Source organism: Drosophila mojavensis, unplaced genomic scaffold, assembly GCF_018153725.1.
Source record: "Drosophila mojavensis isolate 15081-1352.22 unplaced genomic scaffold, ASM1815372v1 contig_81, whole genome shotgun sequence".
In the NCBI taxonomy this organism is placed as follows: domain Eukaryota; kingdom Metazoa; phylum Arthropoda; class Insecta; order Diptera; family Drosophilidae; genus Drosophila; species Drosophila mojavensis.
This window is the reverse complement of record NW_025318907.1, coordinates 6,177,388-6,196,581: the sequence shown is the minus strand read 5'-3', so window position 1 is coordinate 6,196,581 and position 19,194 is coordinate 6,177,388. Positions and strand designations below refer to the sequence as shown.

Genomic DNA, 19,194 nt, shown 5'->3' with positions numbered 1-19,194 from the left:
AGAGAGAGGGAGAGAGAGAGAGAGAGAGATGCATTTATAGAGTTTGCTGACGATTGAAATATTTGTCATCCAAAAAGAACTTGACGAAAGTTGCTATGAATGATGCGTTCGATATGTGTATAAGATGAAAATATAAGTAAGTAAGTAAGTAGTAGTTATAGATAAAGCTAAACTAGCTTTCTAATAGTTCAACGAGTCATAGAATGATATATAATTGAATTGATAAATATTAAACAAGTAAGAAGGCTCCAGTCGAGACTGCTCGACTAGGAGATACCCTGAACCCTCCAAGCTGATATTCTAATCGTTCTGGACTTCTTTTATGCACACATACATAAACATGCACTTATAAGCACGCGCTCTGCTAACTGCGCAGTAAGCAGCGACTGCGCTTGGGCTGCGCTGCAATGTGGGCAATATTATGAGAATTTATTTGTTGAATAATTTCATTTGTAGACGTATGATCTTAATGAAACTTTCAGAGCGTAATCATATGGCTAAAATGTGTGTACATTTCAAAGCACAAGTCTCTAGTACTTAAAATGCGTTTTTTACAAATTGGGGGCGAATGGGGCGTGGTATCCAAAATCTGTAAATTACAAAATCTTTGTATCCATTAACTTTATATACAACGCAAATTTGAAGTCTCCAGGTCTAAAAGTGTTCAAATTAGGCTGAAAAAACAAAGTCGATTTTTCGATTATTCTCGATAAAAAAGTTATCGGACGAGTTATCGAAAAAATAAAGCAAACTCGTACTGCCTATGGTATACACGAGTATGCATGCCAAATTTCAGCTCTCTAGCTCTTATATCTTCTGAGATCCTTTTGCTCATACGGACGGACGGACGGACGGACGGACGGAGGGACGGAGGGACGGACGGACGGACAGACGGACAGGGCTATATCGACTCAGCTCGTCGTCCTGATCAAGAATATATATACTTTATGGGGTCTGCGATGATTCCTTCTGCCTGTTACATACTTTTCACAAAACCATTATACCCTGATTTCCCATTTTCAATGGGTTCAGGGTATAATAAAATAGAATTAAATACAATTATAAATAAGAAAATTAATGTATACCATAAACGATACAGCCATGTAAATATGAATAAATAACTATAAAATAAGAGATCAATCAAATCCAAGTAAAAACATAATACAAATAGAACAAATATTAAGAGCATGATTGTATAAGTTTATAGTAGTACAGTAATTCGTAATACGGTTATTCAAAATGGCAAGTTCTTTTCGATTTACACAGAAATTCAAATTGTCGAAAATTATGGAGAACGAATTTCTTTCAAGAGGATAGATTTGTTCGATTTATCGTCATTTTCGATTTAGCGGGGTACAAATTATCGAGACTCGACTGTATAAATGCACGTATGTATAAGTACGAAGTGAGAATTCGAAATGAGAATGCAGAGCAATGATTGGATTTATTTATAGGAACAAGAGTCATAGCAGTTAAAGCAAGCGAATAAAAAAGCCTAATGTTAAATCGTAAGCATAGCATATTACAAATAAATAAATGTTCAGTAAAGCATATCGAATATCTCACATATGGAAAATTAATTAAATTATTTTTAAAAGTCAGCAATATAACGTATATTCCAAATATCTCACTCAGTTAGCACTTAGTAAAATAAAACAAACAATATGTTTAATTAAATTTATCGATCACCCTAAGCCTTCAGTTGAATATGGCCAAATTTCATTGACATATTGAGAGCATCCATTTGCCCGTTGTCAATTCGAATTTGCGTTTCTGTTTTCATCAATTTGGCAATAGCGAAAAAGTTCAACATTCGTTAATTTTATTTACACGCACTTTCCAAATAGTCGCTGCAAAAAGCGTGCAAATAGCAGCAGAAATCCGAAACGGAAACGCACCAGCAAACTCGGGTTGCCGATGCACGCAGCTAAAATTATTGCGCCAAATGAAAGCCCAATGGCCCAACTTTTACTGAAAATTCACAAATGAGAGGGAGAGAGAGAGAGTGATAACGAAATGGCCAACAAATCGAATCGAATCGCATCAAATTTTCTACCTTTGGTTTTTGCTGTTGATGCATTTAAAAATTGGTTGGTAAAATTTTCGCCTTGATTCGCACTAAATGCAAATGACTTCAAAAGGGGGCGTGACACCAAAAAATCAATGAACAATTTACCAAAGCAGGGGCATCAAAATCCATTTAGCCAAATCCCAACCAAACGGCAATCGTTAAAGTTAATTACTTAATTTATTTGCCCAACCGCAGCAGCAGCTGACAAAGGGTTTCCAATTGCTGCCGCTGCTGATGCATTAAAATAATAAACAATTAATAATAATAAAAGCAAACAAAACATTTGGCAAGCCACAAATGCGACAAGGCTAAACAAAAACATGGCCCGTCGTCAAATAAAAAATAAAGAGACTACCACGAATTAAGCCCCGCCCCTCAACTAAGCCTCGGCTCGTGTGCTTATTGCGCTGCCCAACTATCTGGCCATAAACATAAAGATACCCTGTGACTACCCCAACTTTATTTTACTAGCAAAAAAGCCATTAGAGAGCCGTATAACTTAGAGAATAATCTTGCATTCCTTTGCCCTCTTGGCTACCCTCTCAATCTTTTCTTTTTTACTCCAACACGTTAATTGCTTTTATATATTCTGCTTTCATTTAAAGCCTCCTTTTCTGTATTTTCGGCAAACTTTAACTCACTTGCCATTTTAAATGTGATGTCAATATCATTTGGATGGACCTATTTTTCCAATATTCATTCTCATCAAGACAGTGCGTCTCTCTGAGTTGCATTAATTTTAAATCGTATTCTTTCAGCTCGTCTCATTCCGGAAGACTGCAATTTCCATTGATATTTGATAGTCGCAGCTACGATCTGAAGGCCAGTATAGCTTTATAATGCTTGCCATAACCGTAATACTCTTTCGTAATATACAGTCTAAACTTCCGTTTCTCTGTCTCATCCTGCTTTTAATCTGCATTCGTAAATGTGTCACAGCCGACACGGCTGAAGTTGATCTTTGATATCTTGGAGCAGATAATTCCAGCAGACACTCTGCTCATCAAGCGCCTCTCTCTCTGTACTTTTCCCTTTGGCTGAGATACACTCTCACCTCGCCTCTTGGCTTAGGGTATTTATCAACACTTTCTAGTCGTGTCCAACTCGTGTCGACCATTTACATTTTCAATTACTTTGCGCTAGGACTTTGAAGTGACGAGCGTCAGACACGCACCTGTCCACCTGTTTCCAGCCCTGCCCCCACCCGACTCTCCTCCTCCTCCTTATGCTTCCAGCCTTTCAGACAGACTTCTATAGTGTGTGCCACGCCCTGTGTTGTGGGCCATCTCGTTAGCTAGTTTAGTGCCTTGGTCACAGTTTTTGGGTCGTATTGTTGCCTGGCAAAAGATCAAAAGTGCGCCTAGACGAAGACAGACAATATAAAATTACACATACGCCGCGTTAGCCAGGTGGGTTAACTGGTTAGTTGAATCAACTAACCATGACCACCCGCTCACCCCCCGTCCATTTGTTTGTTGTGGTTATATTAGAGCTCTTTGTGTGTGTCCTTTTATACTTTTAATTACAGACTTTGGCGTAGTCCTTGTCACGTGTGCTAGGGGGAGACTTTTCGCTTATGTTATGTTTTTGTGTCTAGTTGCGTCCGCCCTCATTTTCACATCCTTCATTTTATTGCAATGGAAATTTGTCAGCAGTTCCTTAAATATTTTTGCCATATGACTTAATTACTTTATTGTTAGGGCCACATATTCATAGGTGGGGGGTCAAGAGTGGGAATGGCTGTATAAAACGAGTTCTCTTCTCTTCTCTATCCTCGTTATTTTTATTGATTTTCCTCGGTGACATTTTTTGCAGTCGCTGCCGTCGCTTATTGTGCCGCACTCCTTGAACTATTTTTAAACGCCAGTTAATTGCGTTTAATGATGTCACAACTTCACATGACTTCCAAAGCCCATTTAACTCAACAAAAAATATCGCTCTATTTAAGTACACAACTCCATAATAATAATAATGATTATGGCAGCTGGTGGACTAGAAAGGCTTCCATTTCATTTTTGCTTGCCTGCATTTTTAGAGAGCTTTCTATCGAGCATACAGTGTACAGCGAAAACAGAAAAATACTTAAAATACTGCATTATAGTTGGCTCTAGTGCGGATAATATGTTATGCATAAAATATTTTTGAATCAACTAGAAATACTTTAACATGGTATAACGGCATTCTACCTCTTAGCTCATTCACTCTGAGCTACGCTCTTCTTAGAAGAGCATTTTACATCTTTGATCTCACACTTAGCATCAATGAACCAATCAGCTAATCAAGAAAATATGTTTATGCATTTAGATTAACTAACAAAGCAACAATTGCCAGAACATCAATCAATCAATCATTGATTCGGTCAATCAATATTACATTATATTTAATATTGAAGCATTGCCTTATCATTCCTCTATCCTCATTTCCTATCATCTCTAACTGAGGTAACCCACTCATCAAGACTCTGAGCAGAACAGTTATTTTGTATATCAATGATTCATATTTTCTAAATTCAGAATATTGTATGCTTTCCACACTTCATAGCAAACGATTCATGTAGTAAACAAAAATGTTTTATTTATGCTAATGATGATGTATGGATTCAGTTTAATTTATTTTATGATTTACACACAGCTAATTATGAGATATCAAACAGTGAAAGAGCAGCGTCAGAGTATGCGAGTGTTGGAGAACAGGCTCGGCACACTGGATGCCCATTTTCGTTTCACTCTTTTGGGATAATTTCTTTAACATAATCTCTATAGTTGAGCTAAAGTTTTGTGCGTGATTATAATGCGGGGAGTCGGATTGTCTAGGGAGGCAATAAAACGAGGCAACTGTTTGACCACTGCTCAGCCAGAAAGAGAGAGAGCGAGAGAGATGGACAGAGCGAGAGCGAGAGGCTGAGACTCACACCTAAACGCCCCGATTGTTGTTGAAAAAGTAATTAATTTGATTAAGTGACTGTTAGGCAAAACTGTGGGCTAGGGTCTGGGGGCAAGGCTAGTGTGGAGTGTGGCCAGGTCAGACATATTTATGAGCAACTACACAGAGCAACAGATTGTGCGTCTGTTCACGAAATAAGTTTTGCCGTTTTGCTGCTCTGACACGTTGCGTATACGCAATATGGCCATTAAAATGCGCCCTTTAATGTTTCGTTATTTTATTTGGTTTGTAAGTGTAAAATTCTGTGACAACAGGCAACAAATTTTAATGGAATTTCAAATGGTCTCTGTGTGTGGGGTGTTTGTTTTAGCCACTCTCTTTACCTCTTTAACTAAGTCTCTCTCGTCTCTCTCTCCCTCTCTCTCTATTCGTTCTCTGAGTGAATGAATCTCTCTGTGTTAAAATGTGCACTTGACCGTGGCTCAACCCGTTCGTTTGTCTGGCGAGTGCCTGCCTTTGACAGTTGCATAAAATGAAACGATTTTTATTATTTGCATGTTTTACACACATACACACACACGCACACACACTCGCTTACCTAGACATTTTATATGAATTTCTGTCTGGAGTGGCATGAAATTTCAACAAATTGTGCAAACACTTTTTGATAAGCCCTTCTCTCTCGCTCTCTCTCTCTCTATTTCTTTGGCTCTTTATCTGTTTGGCTCTTTGCTCTTTTGGTTTGGGGCCAAAAATAAATAAAAACTAATTTGAATATTCAACTGCTGCCGTTGATAAGAAACTTTGTGCCTAAACAAATGCGACTGTAACTTACAAATACGTCTGAACCGGATATAGACAACAAAACATCAACAGTCAGTTGTTATAGACCGTTAAATACTCTGGTCATGGATAAAGAAGAAGCAAAGTAAAGCAGATAGGAATGCTTCGAATCGACCTATACATTAATTGAGTTAAGTTACATAAAAACCACACGAGCTATATACAACCATAAAACTGCATTCACCTTGATAAAAGTATATGGAAAGTAAATTTTTTAATGCTTTAGCAAAAACTCTTCTAAAAGTAATAAAGAGCTTTATTTGAATTAAAGTACATTTCATTAATGGAAAACGGTTCTTTTTAGCGCTGGACTTTTGATCTTTATTCGACTAAAACATAAACTGATAAAGAATAAATAAAACTCTGAATAAGAAGTCTTGCTCGCACACGAAACCAGAGAAAGATAGGGAGAAAGAGAGAAAAAAAACTGAAGCTAGCTAAACATTTTGTAAATCTTTTGGCAAACGGCTCGAAAGCTAAAGCTGAAATCGCTTTTTATGCCTGGCAGCCTATAAATATGCGACGTGAGCTGTTTGCAGAGCGAATTCGCACACACACACATACAAACATACAGAAGCACAACAACTATACACACACACACACGTCCACTTGGAAGAAGTTGAGCTCGAGGAGCTGCAAAAAGTGTTGCATACTTTTGCGCGTCCGTCGCGACGATTTGTTTGCTCGCTGCGAGATTAGAAAAATTAAGCCAGGCAGAGAAGCAAATAAAAAGAGAAAGAGAGAGAGAGAGAGAGAGAGCGAAATGGCGACAAGAAATTATAGAAAGTTAAATGTAAAACCTGAGCAGCTCGCTCGCCAAGAAGTTGCTGCATTTTCAAATAATATCCATTAAAATAGATTAAAAACTGAAATATTTATATATGGATATATATGCCAGTATATACATGTATATAGATATGTATATGTGCGTCTGTGTGCGTAAGTGTGGCACGATGAATATGTATGGATAATGCCCCAAGGGGCACGCAGTGCCTGCCACCTGGCGAAGGTGAAAGTATGAAAAGTACTTGCCACTTGCCACGCTTTACGCTCAACATCCTCGTTGTCGCTGCGTTGTTATATGAAGCAGATTACACGGCATAATAATCACAACACACATACAGACACTCACTCACACGCACACACACATACACCCGATAGATAAATGCGGCAAAACAGGGGCCAACTAGGGGTTAAGCACACGCGCAAATATTAAATTTTATGCCACGCAGCAGCGAATGAAGCAAACACAACCAGTTGCCCCTCGCTGTATTAAATATATATAAGGACATATGTATATATATGTATGTATGTCTATATGAGAGTTAAGTTAGAGAGGCGAATTGGCTGTCCACTGTCTAGGTGAAGGCTACCCCAACGATGCGTTGACGATGTTTAAGCTACCAAAGCATTTGGCAAAATAAAAGAAGAGATGAACTTGCAACGAGGTAAAAATCAGTTTTCCGGCAGGATAAGGCAATAGACCGAAATAGAGAAGTCAAATACAAAGTAAATATCGAAAAATATTTGTTTTTTATATATTCCATTATAATATTGTACAAAATATAATTATATATAAGTTGCAAATTATACACAACTATATATTTCGATCAGAAATCAATTTCAAGTAAAATAAGACTTTGGAGAAATATTTATATATATATGTACCTCAATCTGTTGGCTTTCGACGAAACCAAATAATTTCCTGCATCATATTTCCAGCTTCATTACTTAATCTACCAGTGCATCCTCGCCTCACCCCATCCCCTCTTATTTTGCTACTCAATGTGACCCTCGGGCAGCGATTGCAGCGCATCAATGCGATGGCAACACCTGCTAAATTGATTGAAACGCAGCGCGAGCTGATGAAAATATTACGAAACTTCTAGCCAAAACGAAGAGAAAGAGGAATAAGTAAGAACAACGTTGCAGCTGAGTGCAACCGACTGCTCAATGCTCGCTGGGTGTTGCAAAGCAATTCGAAATGTGGGTCGAGCTGGTAATTGTGTGAAATATATCGGATCTCGCAGCGAAAATATATACAAGTATAAATTTATATTTTGCCCAGTGTAAGGAGCAATTCCAAAAGGTACAATATATTGAGTTTTACGATGTGTTTAGGATATATGTACTGTATTTATATTTTAGCTAACCGTTAGTCCAATGTTTCCCTAATGTTACCTAATTTTACCAATGTTACCCTAAGTTTTTATACCCAAAACATGTTAATATTTTTAAAACTATCTACAATTATATGTTGTAAAATTTACATTTCTGAATTTAATTTCTATGACACAACCAATATACCCTTTTCACCTCGTGAGTCAGTATAAAATGAAAAGTCAAAAAGGAAGCAGCCGCAGCAACAGCAAAAGTAACCAAACAAAAAGAAAACAAATTTTAGCAAATGTTGCGTTGCGTAAAAAAAAAAAAAACAAATACATAAATAAAAACAAAAACAAAAATAAAATAAGAAAAAACCCCATCATGTAACTTGGCGTTCCCTCTAAACCTAAACCTAAACCAGCTACCGTTACCATTACAGTTACCGTTACTGTTACAGTTAGCGGCCCCTACCAAGCGAATGGGAATATAAAAGGTAAATAATGTGACCTTTGAGAGCATCAAATGCGTTGTGTAATGCTGGCCTAAAACAAAATGCGAAACTGGCAGAGGTCCTTGCGGCTCATCGTTTGATAGGATGTGCCGAAGTGCGGGTCCCCTACCAAGCCCCAACCCCCTGGCAAGCGCCCCTTGTACACACACAAAGGCAACTAGCGTGTGCCCCATGCTGTTTGGCCTGCCAGCCGCTTTGAATTATGAATGGAACATGGCGATGGCAACCCTGGCATAGATTTTATGGCAAGCCGGAGCGACTGCTGCTGCCGCTGCTGCTGCTGCTGCTGTTTGTTGCTCTTGCTGCTCCAGTTCGTAATTTGTTGTTAAACTTTCAGCCATAAATATTTCAGGTGATGCTCTAACAACAAATTAGTGCCAAAGTTTCGGATTAGCCGCCACCCCAATCAATTGTGAGGCATTGAGCTCCATTAAGACTAAAGACAGATACCTTTGCATAACTTTACAATAATCCGCGACTCAAATCGCTTCGCTGGACAGACGGCAAGTGGGCAAATAAGAGGGCAGTGCAGGAGAAGGAGGAGGGGCAACAGGGGTGAGGGCGGCCTGTTGCCACCACTCAACGACATAACAAACGAATTATGTCACGAGTTTGTTAAACAATTCGAATGTTTTCCTGTAAAGCTTCGGCCCTAGCTGGCAACCCGACGGCTCCCGACAAGCAGCCGCCCGCCCAGTCGAAAAGCCAGCCGAAAGACAGCCAAGGCATTCCGATACCTCGCACAGCCAATGGGCCACAATCGGGTATATAATCACTTAGCCCTCTATCAGTTTTCTATATACAATATTTTAATCAAAAGTCGACCTTTTAGTTACCCCTTTCATTCATTTTGCTTCTCCCTCTAAAATTCTATTCTTCCACATAAAATCTTTGCCTTTTTCTAGGATATGTGCCTAGTCATTTCGGCTGTGTCACCGTTGTACCCACTTCGTCTTCCTGCCTTGGCGCCGGCGCAAACGAATCTCGGTTCGACTTTCCCGTCGCGTCGCCTCGCACCTTGTCTCGTCTCAGCTTGGACTCAATTCATTTTGACTCGTTTTGCGGGGCTTTTGTACTCAATTCTTGAGTTGGACATTTTCTTGTTGCTGTTGCTTTTCCTTTCATTTCATTTCTTTTTTTTCGGTCTTTAGATCTGTTACGTTATATGGTTATAAATTATTTATTGCCCCCGATGATACAGCACAGCAAAGCATTATAAGGGCCATTTTCCCATTTTCCCATTTGCCATTTGCCGTTTTGTTGTCTTCGGCCGCGGAAGCTCTCAAATCTTTTGCAGCTCGCAACTTCATTAAGTCGACTGCGGCGAGTGTCGTAAAAATCAGGCACTCTTTTAAACACTGGAGCAGCGCGTAAGCTCCCTTCCCACGCAGTCCACACCCTCCCCACCCGCACAGCTGCACCCCTTCAAAAATATAATTTCCGCACATTTTCACGTTTCGCACATTTCCGTTGCATACTTTTGTGAGCCCGAACATTTTCATGTTGTTCTTATGCCCGAATAGTCTATGTATGTATGTGTGTATAAAGTCCTGCATTATTTGTATTTTATACAAATTCTTTCTGCTAGTTGATGTTGTTGTTGTTGTGTTTTTGGTGTTTTGTTGGGGTTCCGTTTGTAGCTGGCATTTTAACGAGTTAATGCAGGACATGCAAATGTGAACATTCTGAATTCATTGAACTTTTACACGACGACCCAACGCCAAAGACAACAACACCAACACCAAACCGACGCCAACATCGCTGTCGCAGTCGTTGCCATCGTGTGGCTTCGTTAACATCGACGCCAACTGCGCCGTCGAGCTGTTAGCAGAGCGAATGGGCGAGGGGCGAGGCAGAGAATCAGCTTAGCCAGTTAGAGCATATTAACTGAGCAGAGTGGAAGCTGTTATGCCCTACAGAAAACTGATATTTCTTATGATTCTTATCTACATTTTTATACGAATTATTTTCAAAAAATAAGCATATATAATTTTGGATTAGGGAATTTGCAAGATGCATTTAAATTAAATCAATAATTAAGTGATATGAATATTGTCTTGTTAATTATATATTTGTCTATATTATAACAGCCATATTTTGTCTATAGTAAGCATGAGACTTATCTACTATATTTGAAGTAATATTTGTCATGCTTGGTAGAGTATTAAAATGCCTAAGTACACAAATAATTCAACTGGACAACATCAAACAACTATTTGATTGTAGTTGAGTTGTAGATGATATGAAAGTGTGAGATAGAGAGAGAACTAGTATTTAAAGAGTCTGGCAAACAGTTCATATCATATTTCAATTTAAAAATTACACAACTTCTGTTTATGTTCATAATTCCTTCGTTATTTCATCTGTTTTCAGATTTCAAAAAATATGAAAAAGTAAGTCTGGCTTAGCTAAAAGCTAACGAGCAAATATTTGCAACTTATACCAAAAGTTGGGCAAGTATTAGACACGTCAAGCGCTGTCATAAATAATTGAAAAGTCGGCATATCAATGGAGAGACATAAAATATTCTGTTTGAAGCCAGTTATTTAAATTACATTTATTCATTATGCTTTCTTTGCATATGATTTAAGATTTCTTTGGACATTATTATGCACTTGCACCCTTTTCGCTCTTCGTATCACTGCCTCTCGCTCACTCAGTCTCTGCCCATCCCTTTCTCTCTCAGCTGTGCGCTTGGACCTCTAAAAAGCTCGTTAGGCAAATATTTACCACCTAGATTTATTTTCATTTCATTTGTGTGTTATTTTTTATTGTCTCTATCCCTCTTATTCTCGCTCTCTCTCACTCTCTGTATGTCTCTCGTCCTCTTTCTATCACTCTTCGTTGCTGTGGTTGGCTTTGCCACTCTTTGTTGTAATATTTATTGTACATTTTACATTTTACACGCTGCGTGTTCATTTCTTGCACTCGAGTGTTTTCTTTCTTTTTTTTCGTATTCATTCTGGGCTCTTCTTATTGTGAATCCTGCTACCCCTGTCCAAGTGCTTTGTTTTTTGGGGGTTGCCCGGGGCTATTCGTGGGCTCTTAATGAGTCCTATGCAAATATATCGTTATACCCAAGTGTGTATACGTGTTGACTTGAGCGTTTCATTCGACCAGAAGATAAGAAGCAGCCTTTCCCTCAAGTCAATGGGAGGGGTTTCAAAATACCCCCTCATCCGCCTCAGCTGGACGCTAATGTTCAGCAGCTCAACAATTTGGGCTCGGGGCTGTCCAGAGGGTCCAGGTCTTCAACTAAACCAAATTTCAATCTCAATCGTCAACAAGTTTTTGCCAATCTGCTTCGCTTGGCTCTCCACTTGCACAACTATTTCTCTGTGCATGCAGGGGATGCTGACCGGAGAATGGGAGAATGCGAAGCCGAGGGGGGACTAGTTCAGTGAGCTTCGTAATGCATGAACAAAATTCATGGGAAAACTTGAGCTTGGACCAGAGACTCGAATCCTGTGCCTCGGACAGGCCAAAGCGCAGAACGGAAATTTCAGCCGTGTCCTTTCGCAATGGCAAAGCCAAAAGCAACAACAACAACAACAACGATAACAGCAACAACTATAACATCAGCAACAACAATTTGAGCACCCAACGAGTTGTTCGCTCCTCGTTTTTTTGGCTCTTTTCTGATGAAAACTACTCAGCGACATGAAACTTAAAAAGTTTTGCACTTTCATTTTGTAAATGAAATGTTGTTGTTGTTGTTGCTGTAGCTGTGCTATGAAATAACAGGAAAACAATTTGGAACGGATAATGAATATGGGTTAGGTAGGGCATGTGCCATGGCTGAATATAAGAATATCATTTGAGTGAAGAGCTGCTGTAATGAGACTCTCGAAAAAGAGGAAGCGAGTGAGAGAACGAGAGAGAGAGGAGAGTGAGTGGAGGAAAGAAGGGCGAGAGAGTGGCGTAGTCAGTCCGAAAAATGAGGTCCTGCATAAAGTGCAGACAAAAGATGTTTGCACTGCTGGAAATATGCATTAAGATACTTGTGAATAAAGCCGTGTGAATAACATTAGACGATTTGAATACGGCTTGCGGTTGCGGCTGCATATCTTTGAAAAGTTAAACGTAAGTGGATTGAATCACTGGGGAAAGGCAAACTGTGCATAGCAGGAGAATGAAGCGAAATTAATAGTGAATGCAAGTATTCACTACGCTAACCGAATACAAATAGTAGTCGAATAATGTGAATGTTATTTTTTTCATTTCAATTAATATTGGTATGAATAAGTGAATACTCTCTGAGTGCAACAATAATAAGTGAAGTGTTGATCCAGCCAATACGCAGGTAGAACAGGTTCGAGAATATATAATAATTAAATGTGAGTACATTCATAGATGCAGGTCTAATACTCAATTGAAAAATTAAACAAAGTCATAAGTAAGCCAGAAACAGACTAAAGCTGTTCATATTCGCAAAGACTCATGAGTCACTGATTGAATCGAATACACTTATGAGTACCTGATTAAATCGAATATACTTATGAATGAATTTATAAATATTTAAAGCTTGATGTATTTGTAATATGTGTCGAAGTGAATAGTAAATAAAGCCGTGAAAATGATTTGAATACACTCATAAGTGCATTTGTATATAGTCAAAAAAAAGCATATTTTAAATGTTAGAGAGTAAATTCATACATATTTACTTTGCATATATCCTGAAAAAATAATCATTCATAGCGTTCATTAGTAACCAAGCGGATATATTCCAATAGGAACGCAACAGAATATAGTCGAATATGGAATTCAGTTAGGTGCTAATCAATAGGTATCAATATGGTACACTTCAAGTGAATATCTGAGTGTACCCATTAAATGAATCGCTGAAGTACCTATGCTTCGCTGTGGGTACGCAATCATAAAGATTGTGTATCAGTAATTACATATTTTATTCATAGAGGAGTGCGGCACAGGTATTCAAAGCGATTAACTACAATTTGGCACGCCTGCAGGGCCAATTGCCAACGGAAATGAGAGTCTGCATGGGCTGGAGCGGCGGGGCTGGCTGACGGAACGAAGTCAACGAAAGGACGAGCTGACCAACAACTACTCTATCATCTTTTTGCTAGCCAGCAACAGCAAAAATGGAGCAACAGCAGCAGCAAGCAGCAAGCAGAAAGCAGAACTATTAATGTTTTATTTTCACTGTTAGCACGTAATGAAAATGGCGCACATGGCTGCAGCCCTTGCTCAAGCGCTGGCGCAGATCCGGCTGACGCTGCTGGTGCTGCCGCCGCTGCTGCCCGACGGGACACGAGCAACAAACTGAAGCCGAGCGCCAGTTCGACTGACAATTTTATGAACAGATGTGTGGTAAAATTAATGGACAGAGATAAACTTAAACAGCTTAAGGGAGGGCTATGCACCAGCGTGGCCCACACGCTGAGAGCGCAAGAGTGAGTGAAAGAGAGCGCGCGAGCGAGTGAGTGTATTTGTGAGTGAAACTTGAGTGCATTTCACACACAGAGTCAAAGCAACCCCCGAAAGCTGAGTGGCTGGCGAGCGTCTAGCTCCACTGACTTTTGTATGTCAATTGAGTGAGTGCTTATGCTTGAAACTTTACACTTGGCGCGAGAGCAGCGCAGTCGACGTTGGCGTCGCTGCTGGGATTTCCTTTTTTTTTTCGTTTGTTTCTTGCCTGTTCGTCAAAGCTGTTGACTTCGTTACGCTGTTAACTTAAATATGCATGGGAAATTTACATGCGTGTCAAAGGTATTAAGTAGTTATATATTGCTGGCTAAGCAGGTGGGGTGTTTATATGTATTTATGTCTGTGTATTTGGATTACACTCACCTGGATGCCGTGCGAGCCGCCGCCTTGTTGACTGATGTGCAACTGCTGCGTTTGCTTCATTTGCAGCGTTGTAGTTGTGGCCTGCTGCTGCTGCTGTTGTTGTTGTTGCTGTTGCTGCTGCGTTGCATTGCCTGCATTACCCGCATTGGCATTGGACTGCGGACCGCGTGGCGGCTGCTGCTGCTGCTGTTGTTGCTGCTGCTGCTGCGGCGGCGCCTGATTGCCTTGGGGGCCGCCGCGAGGCGGGCAGTTGAGGAAGTTGGCGTTGGCGTTTTGATTGCTGAATGGCGAGTATTGTTGCTGTTGCTGCTGCAACTGTTGCTGCTGCTGCGGCGTCGGCACCTGTTGCTGCTGCTGCTGCTTCGCAAAGTTGCCCGCTCCGCCCATGGGTACACCCATTTTGGGACCATTGGGATGTTGTTGCTGTTGCTGCTGTGCATGGTGCTGCTGCTGTTGCTGTTGCATTGCCTGCTGCTGTTGCAGCCGCTTGAGATCGAAATCGTTTTGTGAGGAATAGAAGAGCTCCTGCTTGATATCCAAAAAGTTCTGCTGCACATTGACACCGCCGCCCGGCGCCTTTTGATGGAACTGCGGCGGCAAGTGTTGCTGCTGCTGCGGCTGCTGTTGCTGTGGCTGCTGCTGTTGCTGCTGCCCAGGATTCGGACCCATCGAAAAGTCATTGGTAAAGCCGCCGCCATAGTCATTGTAGCGCATCTGGCCATGCTGCTGCTGCTGCGGCTGCTGCTGTTGCTGCTGTTGTTGTTGCTGTTGCTGCTGCTGCATGCTGTGGGGTGGGCGTGGAAAGCCGGCCATGCCGCCCATCGCGCTCTTGTGCTGATGCTGCTCGGCCATCTGCTTCAGCGTCTGCGCCGCCAGCGAGTGCTCCGACATGAGACCACCCGGCCCGGTGTTGCCGCCAGCTGCGGGGTTGTTGTTGCCTGCGTTGTTGTTGCCGTTGGGAAAACCAACGCCTGGTCGCATTTTCATCGACTGCGGATCGAGACCAAGTCCAACACCGAAACCGCCAAAGCCATGACCCAAGCCCGACTCGCTCTTCACGTTCAAGCTGTTGATCAGATCCTGCGCGTTGGGCGGCTCCACTTTGATGCCATCCTCCGTTTTGATATCGAGCAGCTGCTTCTCCTCAAAACCGTCGAGGAAACTGGGATTGAAGTCCTGCAGATTGTTGATGAGATCCTTGAAGGTGTCATTGTTCTCAGAGTTGTCATCGCCCAGCAGCTCGGGAAAGCCCGGAAATTGTCCATTCGCGCCATCCTTGTCCAACGAGCCCAAGTCGGGAAAATCGTGGTCCGGCTCTCGCTTGCACTCGACCAAATTGGCCAAGTTGCCCAGGGCGGATTTCTGCTGGGCCGACATCATGTTGGGCACCATTCCGACGCCGCCGGGTCCTGTGGGCATGCCGGCGCCGCCGCCGCCAGGACCCCCGCCGCCACGCCCATTATTTCCAAGGCCACCCAGACCGCCGCCTTGTTGCTGCTGCTGCTGCTGCTGATGGTGTTGCTGCTGTTGATGCTGCTGATGCTGCTGATGTTGTTGATGTTGCTGATGTTGTTGCTGCTGCTGCTGCTGCTGTTGCTGGTCGACACCCGGTTCGCTCTTGACAGAGGTGTTGGTCAGCGCCTTCACTGTGACATTCGTGCTAATCTGCTGCGGCTGCGAATTGGCCGCCGAGGTGGTGAACTCCAGTTGCTGGACGATTTCCACAGAGAATTTTGTTAGATTCTCTGAGCCGCCGCCGCCGACGCCGCTAGAGCTGCTGCTGTTGTTGTTATTGTTGTTGTTGCTGCTGCTATTATTGTTGTTATTATTGCTGCTGTTGTTATTGTTGTTGTTGTTGTTGTTATTGGGAAACTTGTGCGGCGGTTCAAAGTTGTCGGGGCCATTGTCAACATCGTCCGCTGAACGTTTTAGGATTTTTTGTTGCTGCAGATGAGACGAGCACAAAGATGGAGGAGACAGAGAGAGAGAGAGAGAGAAAATGATGTTAAAAATAAATAAAGTACATATAAAAAATATTGGACGAAATAATTTTAATAATATATATACATGTAATTCGTAAATATATATATGATATATATCCGACTTTGCGTGGCAGGATATTATATATTTATCCTCTTTTCATCCTTTTTCATCCTCTTTTCAAAGTAAAATTTAATTTAAATATAATATACAGTTTACCTTCAATTTGCTCTATTTCTCTTGTATTATTTTGTCCCTTATCGTATCCTTTCTTTAATTCTTTACACTTCCTCGACTTTTTAATTCCCTTTCTTTCATTGTCTCTCTTATTCGATTTTAATTAATTTCTCCTCATCGCCATTGTTCTGGTTTCTTCAATTTTCTTCTCATTTCTTTTTCATTTTGTTTGATATCTATTTTTTTTCGCTCTTTTCTGCCTCGTTCTATTTTTTATTTCTGCGTTTTGCTCTCTTTCCCCTTACTTTCTCCTGTCTTCACTCTTTACTTCAAGCCAGTCAATCAATTCAGTAATATCTAAATAATTCATAAATCACAAGGGAATTAGTTAAATTGATTCAGAATCATACGCCCTGCCCATCAGTCAGTCAGTCAATTAGCCAATCAATCAGTAAGGAATAATACTATCAAATCAAAGGATAAGTACTATCTAAGTACATTGTACAAAATATTATAATAAGCTAACGTAATGTAGAAAATATGTAAATATAATTAGATTAAGTGCTTACCCAAATATTCATAGATATAGTTTTTAGTTATAATGCGCGATTAGGCAAAGTTTATTGTATACAGATACAGTTATACAGCGAGAATTGAGGTTAGGCTGAGTTTTAGTTTGGAAGTCTTTGTATTGAGAGATAACTGTTGTTGGTCACTTATAGGAGGTGTTTAGCATACAGTTAAGACTTGGTGAAATTGACGCTGTCGTCCAGTAGTGTTGTAAAATGTCGACAGTGTTGCCAAGCGTCGACAGTTGTGCATTTTGTTGCGTTTGTTGCGTGGGCGCATTTGGCTTTTGATTTTGTTTGTGTTTGTGTTTTTATTTTTGTTTTTTAGTTTATTTGATTTGGATTTTGATTTTCTCAAATTGTTTTCACTTGGTTTTCTTTTGATTGGAATTCGATTAGGCAGCTGCAGCAGAAAAGCGACAATTCGATTAAAACACTCCACAAAAGTTCAACGTGAATAGCAACAAAAGGCGAGCGCAATATGCGCTGACTTGACAAAAATAATCAAAAGAAATTCGTTGAAAGACGTGCACAAAAATTTATTGAAAAACATACAAAAGACAAAAGCGAACAGAATGAACACAAAATCGCAAGTGCGCAAAGACAACGGCAACAACAAATACATACATACTTAAAGCCAAATACAGCAACAACAAAGAAAATATTCAAAACACTGAAAAGACACTTCTAATCAGCAGCGACGTCGCCGACGGCAGAGCCGCGCACAACTGCAGCCAGAGTGTGAGAGCAGCAGAGCAAGAAGCAAGCAACGAGTGCGCTGGCGAGAGCGGGTGGTAAACGACGCGTCGCCGTCGCCGTCGCCGTCGTCGTCGTCGTCGCAGCTTTTGTTTTGTTTTGCTGCTGCTCTTTCCCTGTGCTCAAGAATGAAAAGCAACAAATACAAAATGAGAGAGAGAGAGAAAAAAACAATCACATTTAAATCAAAATGTGTTTGCTTTTCTGTTTTTCTCATGTCGCTTCGTGTTGGACACTCAACACGCATCCGATCGGATCGGTTCGGCCTGACTCGGCTGCAGTTCGGCTCGGCTCAGCTTGGATCGAATCGGCAGACCGCGCGCGCGACTTTTGCTATTTATTTTGTTTTTAATTAATGCAAAATGTATACAAAATAGCAGCGCATAGGCGCAGCAAAGACCAAGGGTCGAGCAAGAGGTGTGCGCGGCGTGTTGCGGCTGGACAAAGCCAAAGCCAGTGGGTTGGTTTCTTTTTCTTCTTGTTCTGCTCGGCTCGTTGTTGTTTCTTTATATGCATGCGTACATACACATTTATATGTATGTATGTGCGAGCATACGCTTTGTCAAAAGGCAGCGCAGTAGCAGAAGAAGAGCACACACACACACACACAGCCATACATACGTAGGTAAGTATATACAAGTGTATATGCATTTGTACGTAATGGGGGAAGTTGCGAAATGGATTGAACGGTAAACTGACACGGGATTACGTCGCAAGCACTGGGAGCAGTTATTTGGAGAACATGTGGGTGTGTGTGTGTGTGTATTTGTGTGTGATTACACCTTTAAGTGGGTACAGAATATAGTAGGTGTTTTTAAATATAGAAGAGTATTCGGTAATCGAATATGAAACCGAATGACCGCATTCGCACAACTGAATAAATGCATTCATGAGTGTTCTATACCTAGGCACAGGCATTTAAGTAGAGCATAAAACACTTCGAGATTCAATTCCTAATCATAAATGTATTCACATAAACACTCATGAGTGTTTAATCAATGTTATCGCTTCTACGAAGCAACTTGCCTCAAATTGAGCGGACAAAAGCAATTGAATACTCGATACTCTATGCTCCTCATATTCATATTCATAATAAAATGATTCACATAAACTTTATGCGTATTTCTCTCTCCCTCGGCATACTCAAGCACTTTCCCTAATCCAAACAGTCGCAGCACTAGTTAATAACTTTACGACACACAAATACTCTCGCACGCACACATACACAAACACATTCACAGCCACTCACACTCAATATGGCCGCTGGCTGGGCACTCGCAATCTTCTCGGTGTCCGTCGTGGCCATAAAAACCGAGTGAATCGAGTGAACCGATCCACGCGCCAAACACTTTTCCCCATTCGCTCGGCTCATTATGAATAAATGCCGTTTCATAAATTTGTTTTTCTTACTGGGAGGAAAATAGTTCCCACTCCCACTCCCTCTTCCACTCGCCATGCAGCTCTATAGACAGTGTCTTCTAGACTAC

The 19,194-nt window shown here is 41.0% G+C and overlaps 1 protein-coding gene across 3 annotated transcripts in view; it reads right to left on the bottom strand.

Annotated features, from left to right (window-relative positions):
* The window catches only part of LOC6580858 (neurogenic protein mastermind), a 92,795-nt gene that overhangs the window by 10,725 nt on the left and 62,876 nt on the right, over positions 1–19,194 (bottom strand). For 2 of the 3 annotated variants that reach the window (XM_002006621.4, XM_044011310.1), the window contains one exon: positions 14,226–16,169. In XM_002006621.4, coding sequence (XP_002006657.2) covers positions 14,226–16,169 — 1,944 coding nt within the window. Of the gene's footprint in view, positions 1–14,225; positions 16,170–16,951; positions 17,105–19,194 lie in introns of those variants that run through there. The other variant, XM_044011311.1, reaches the window with a different exon arrangement.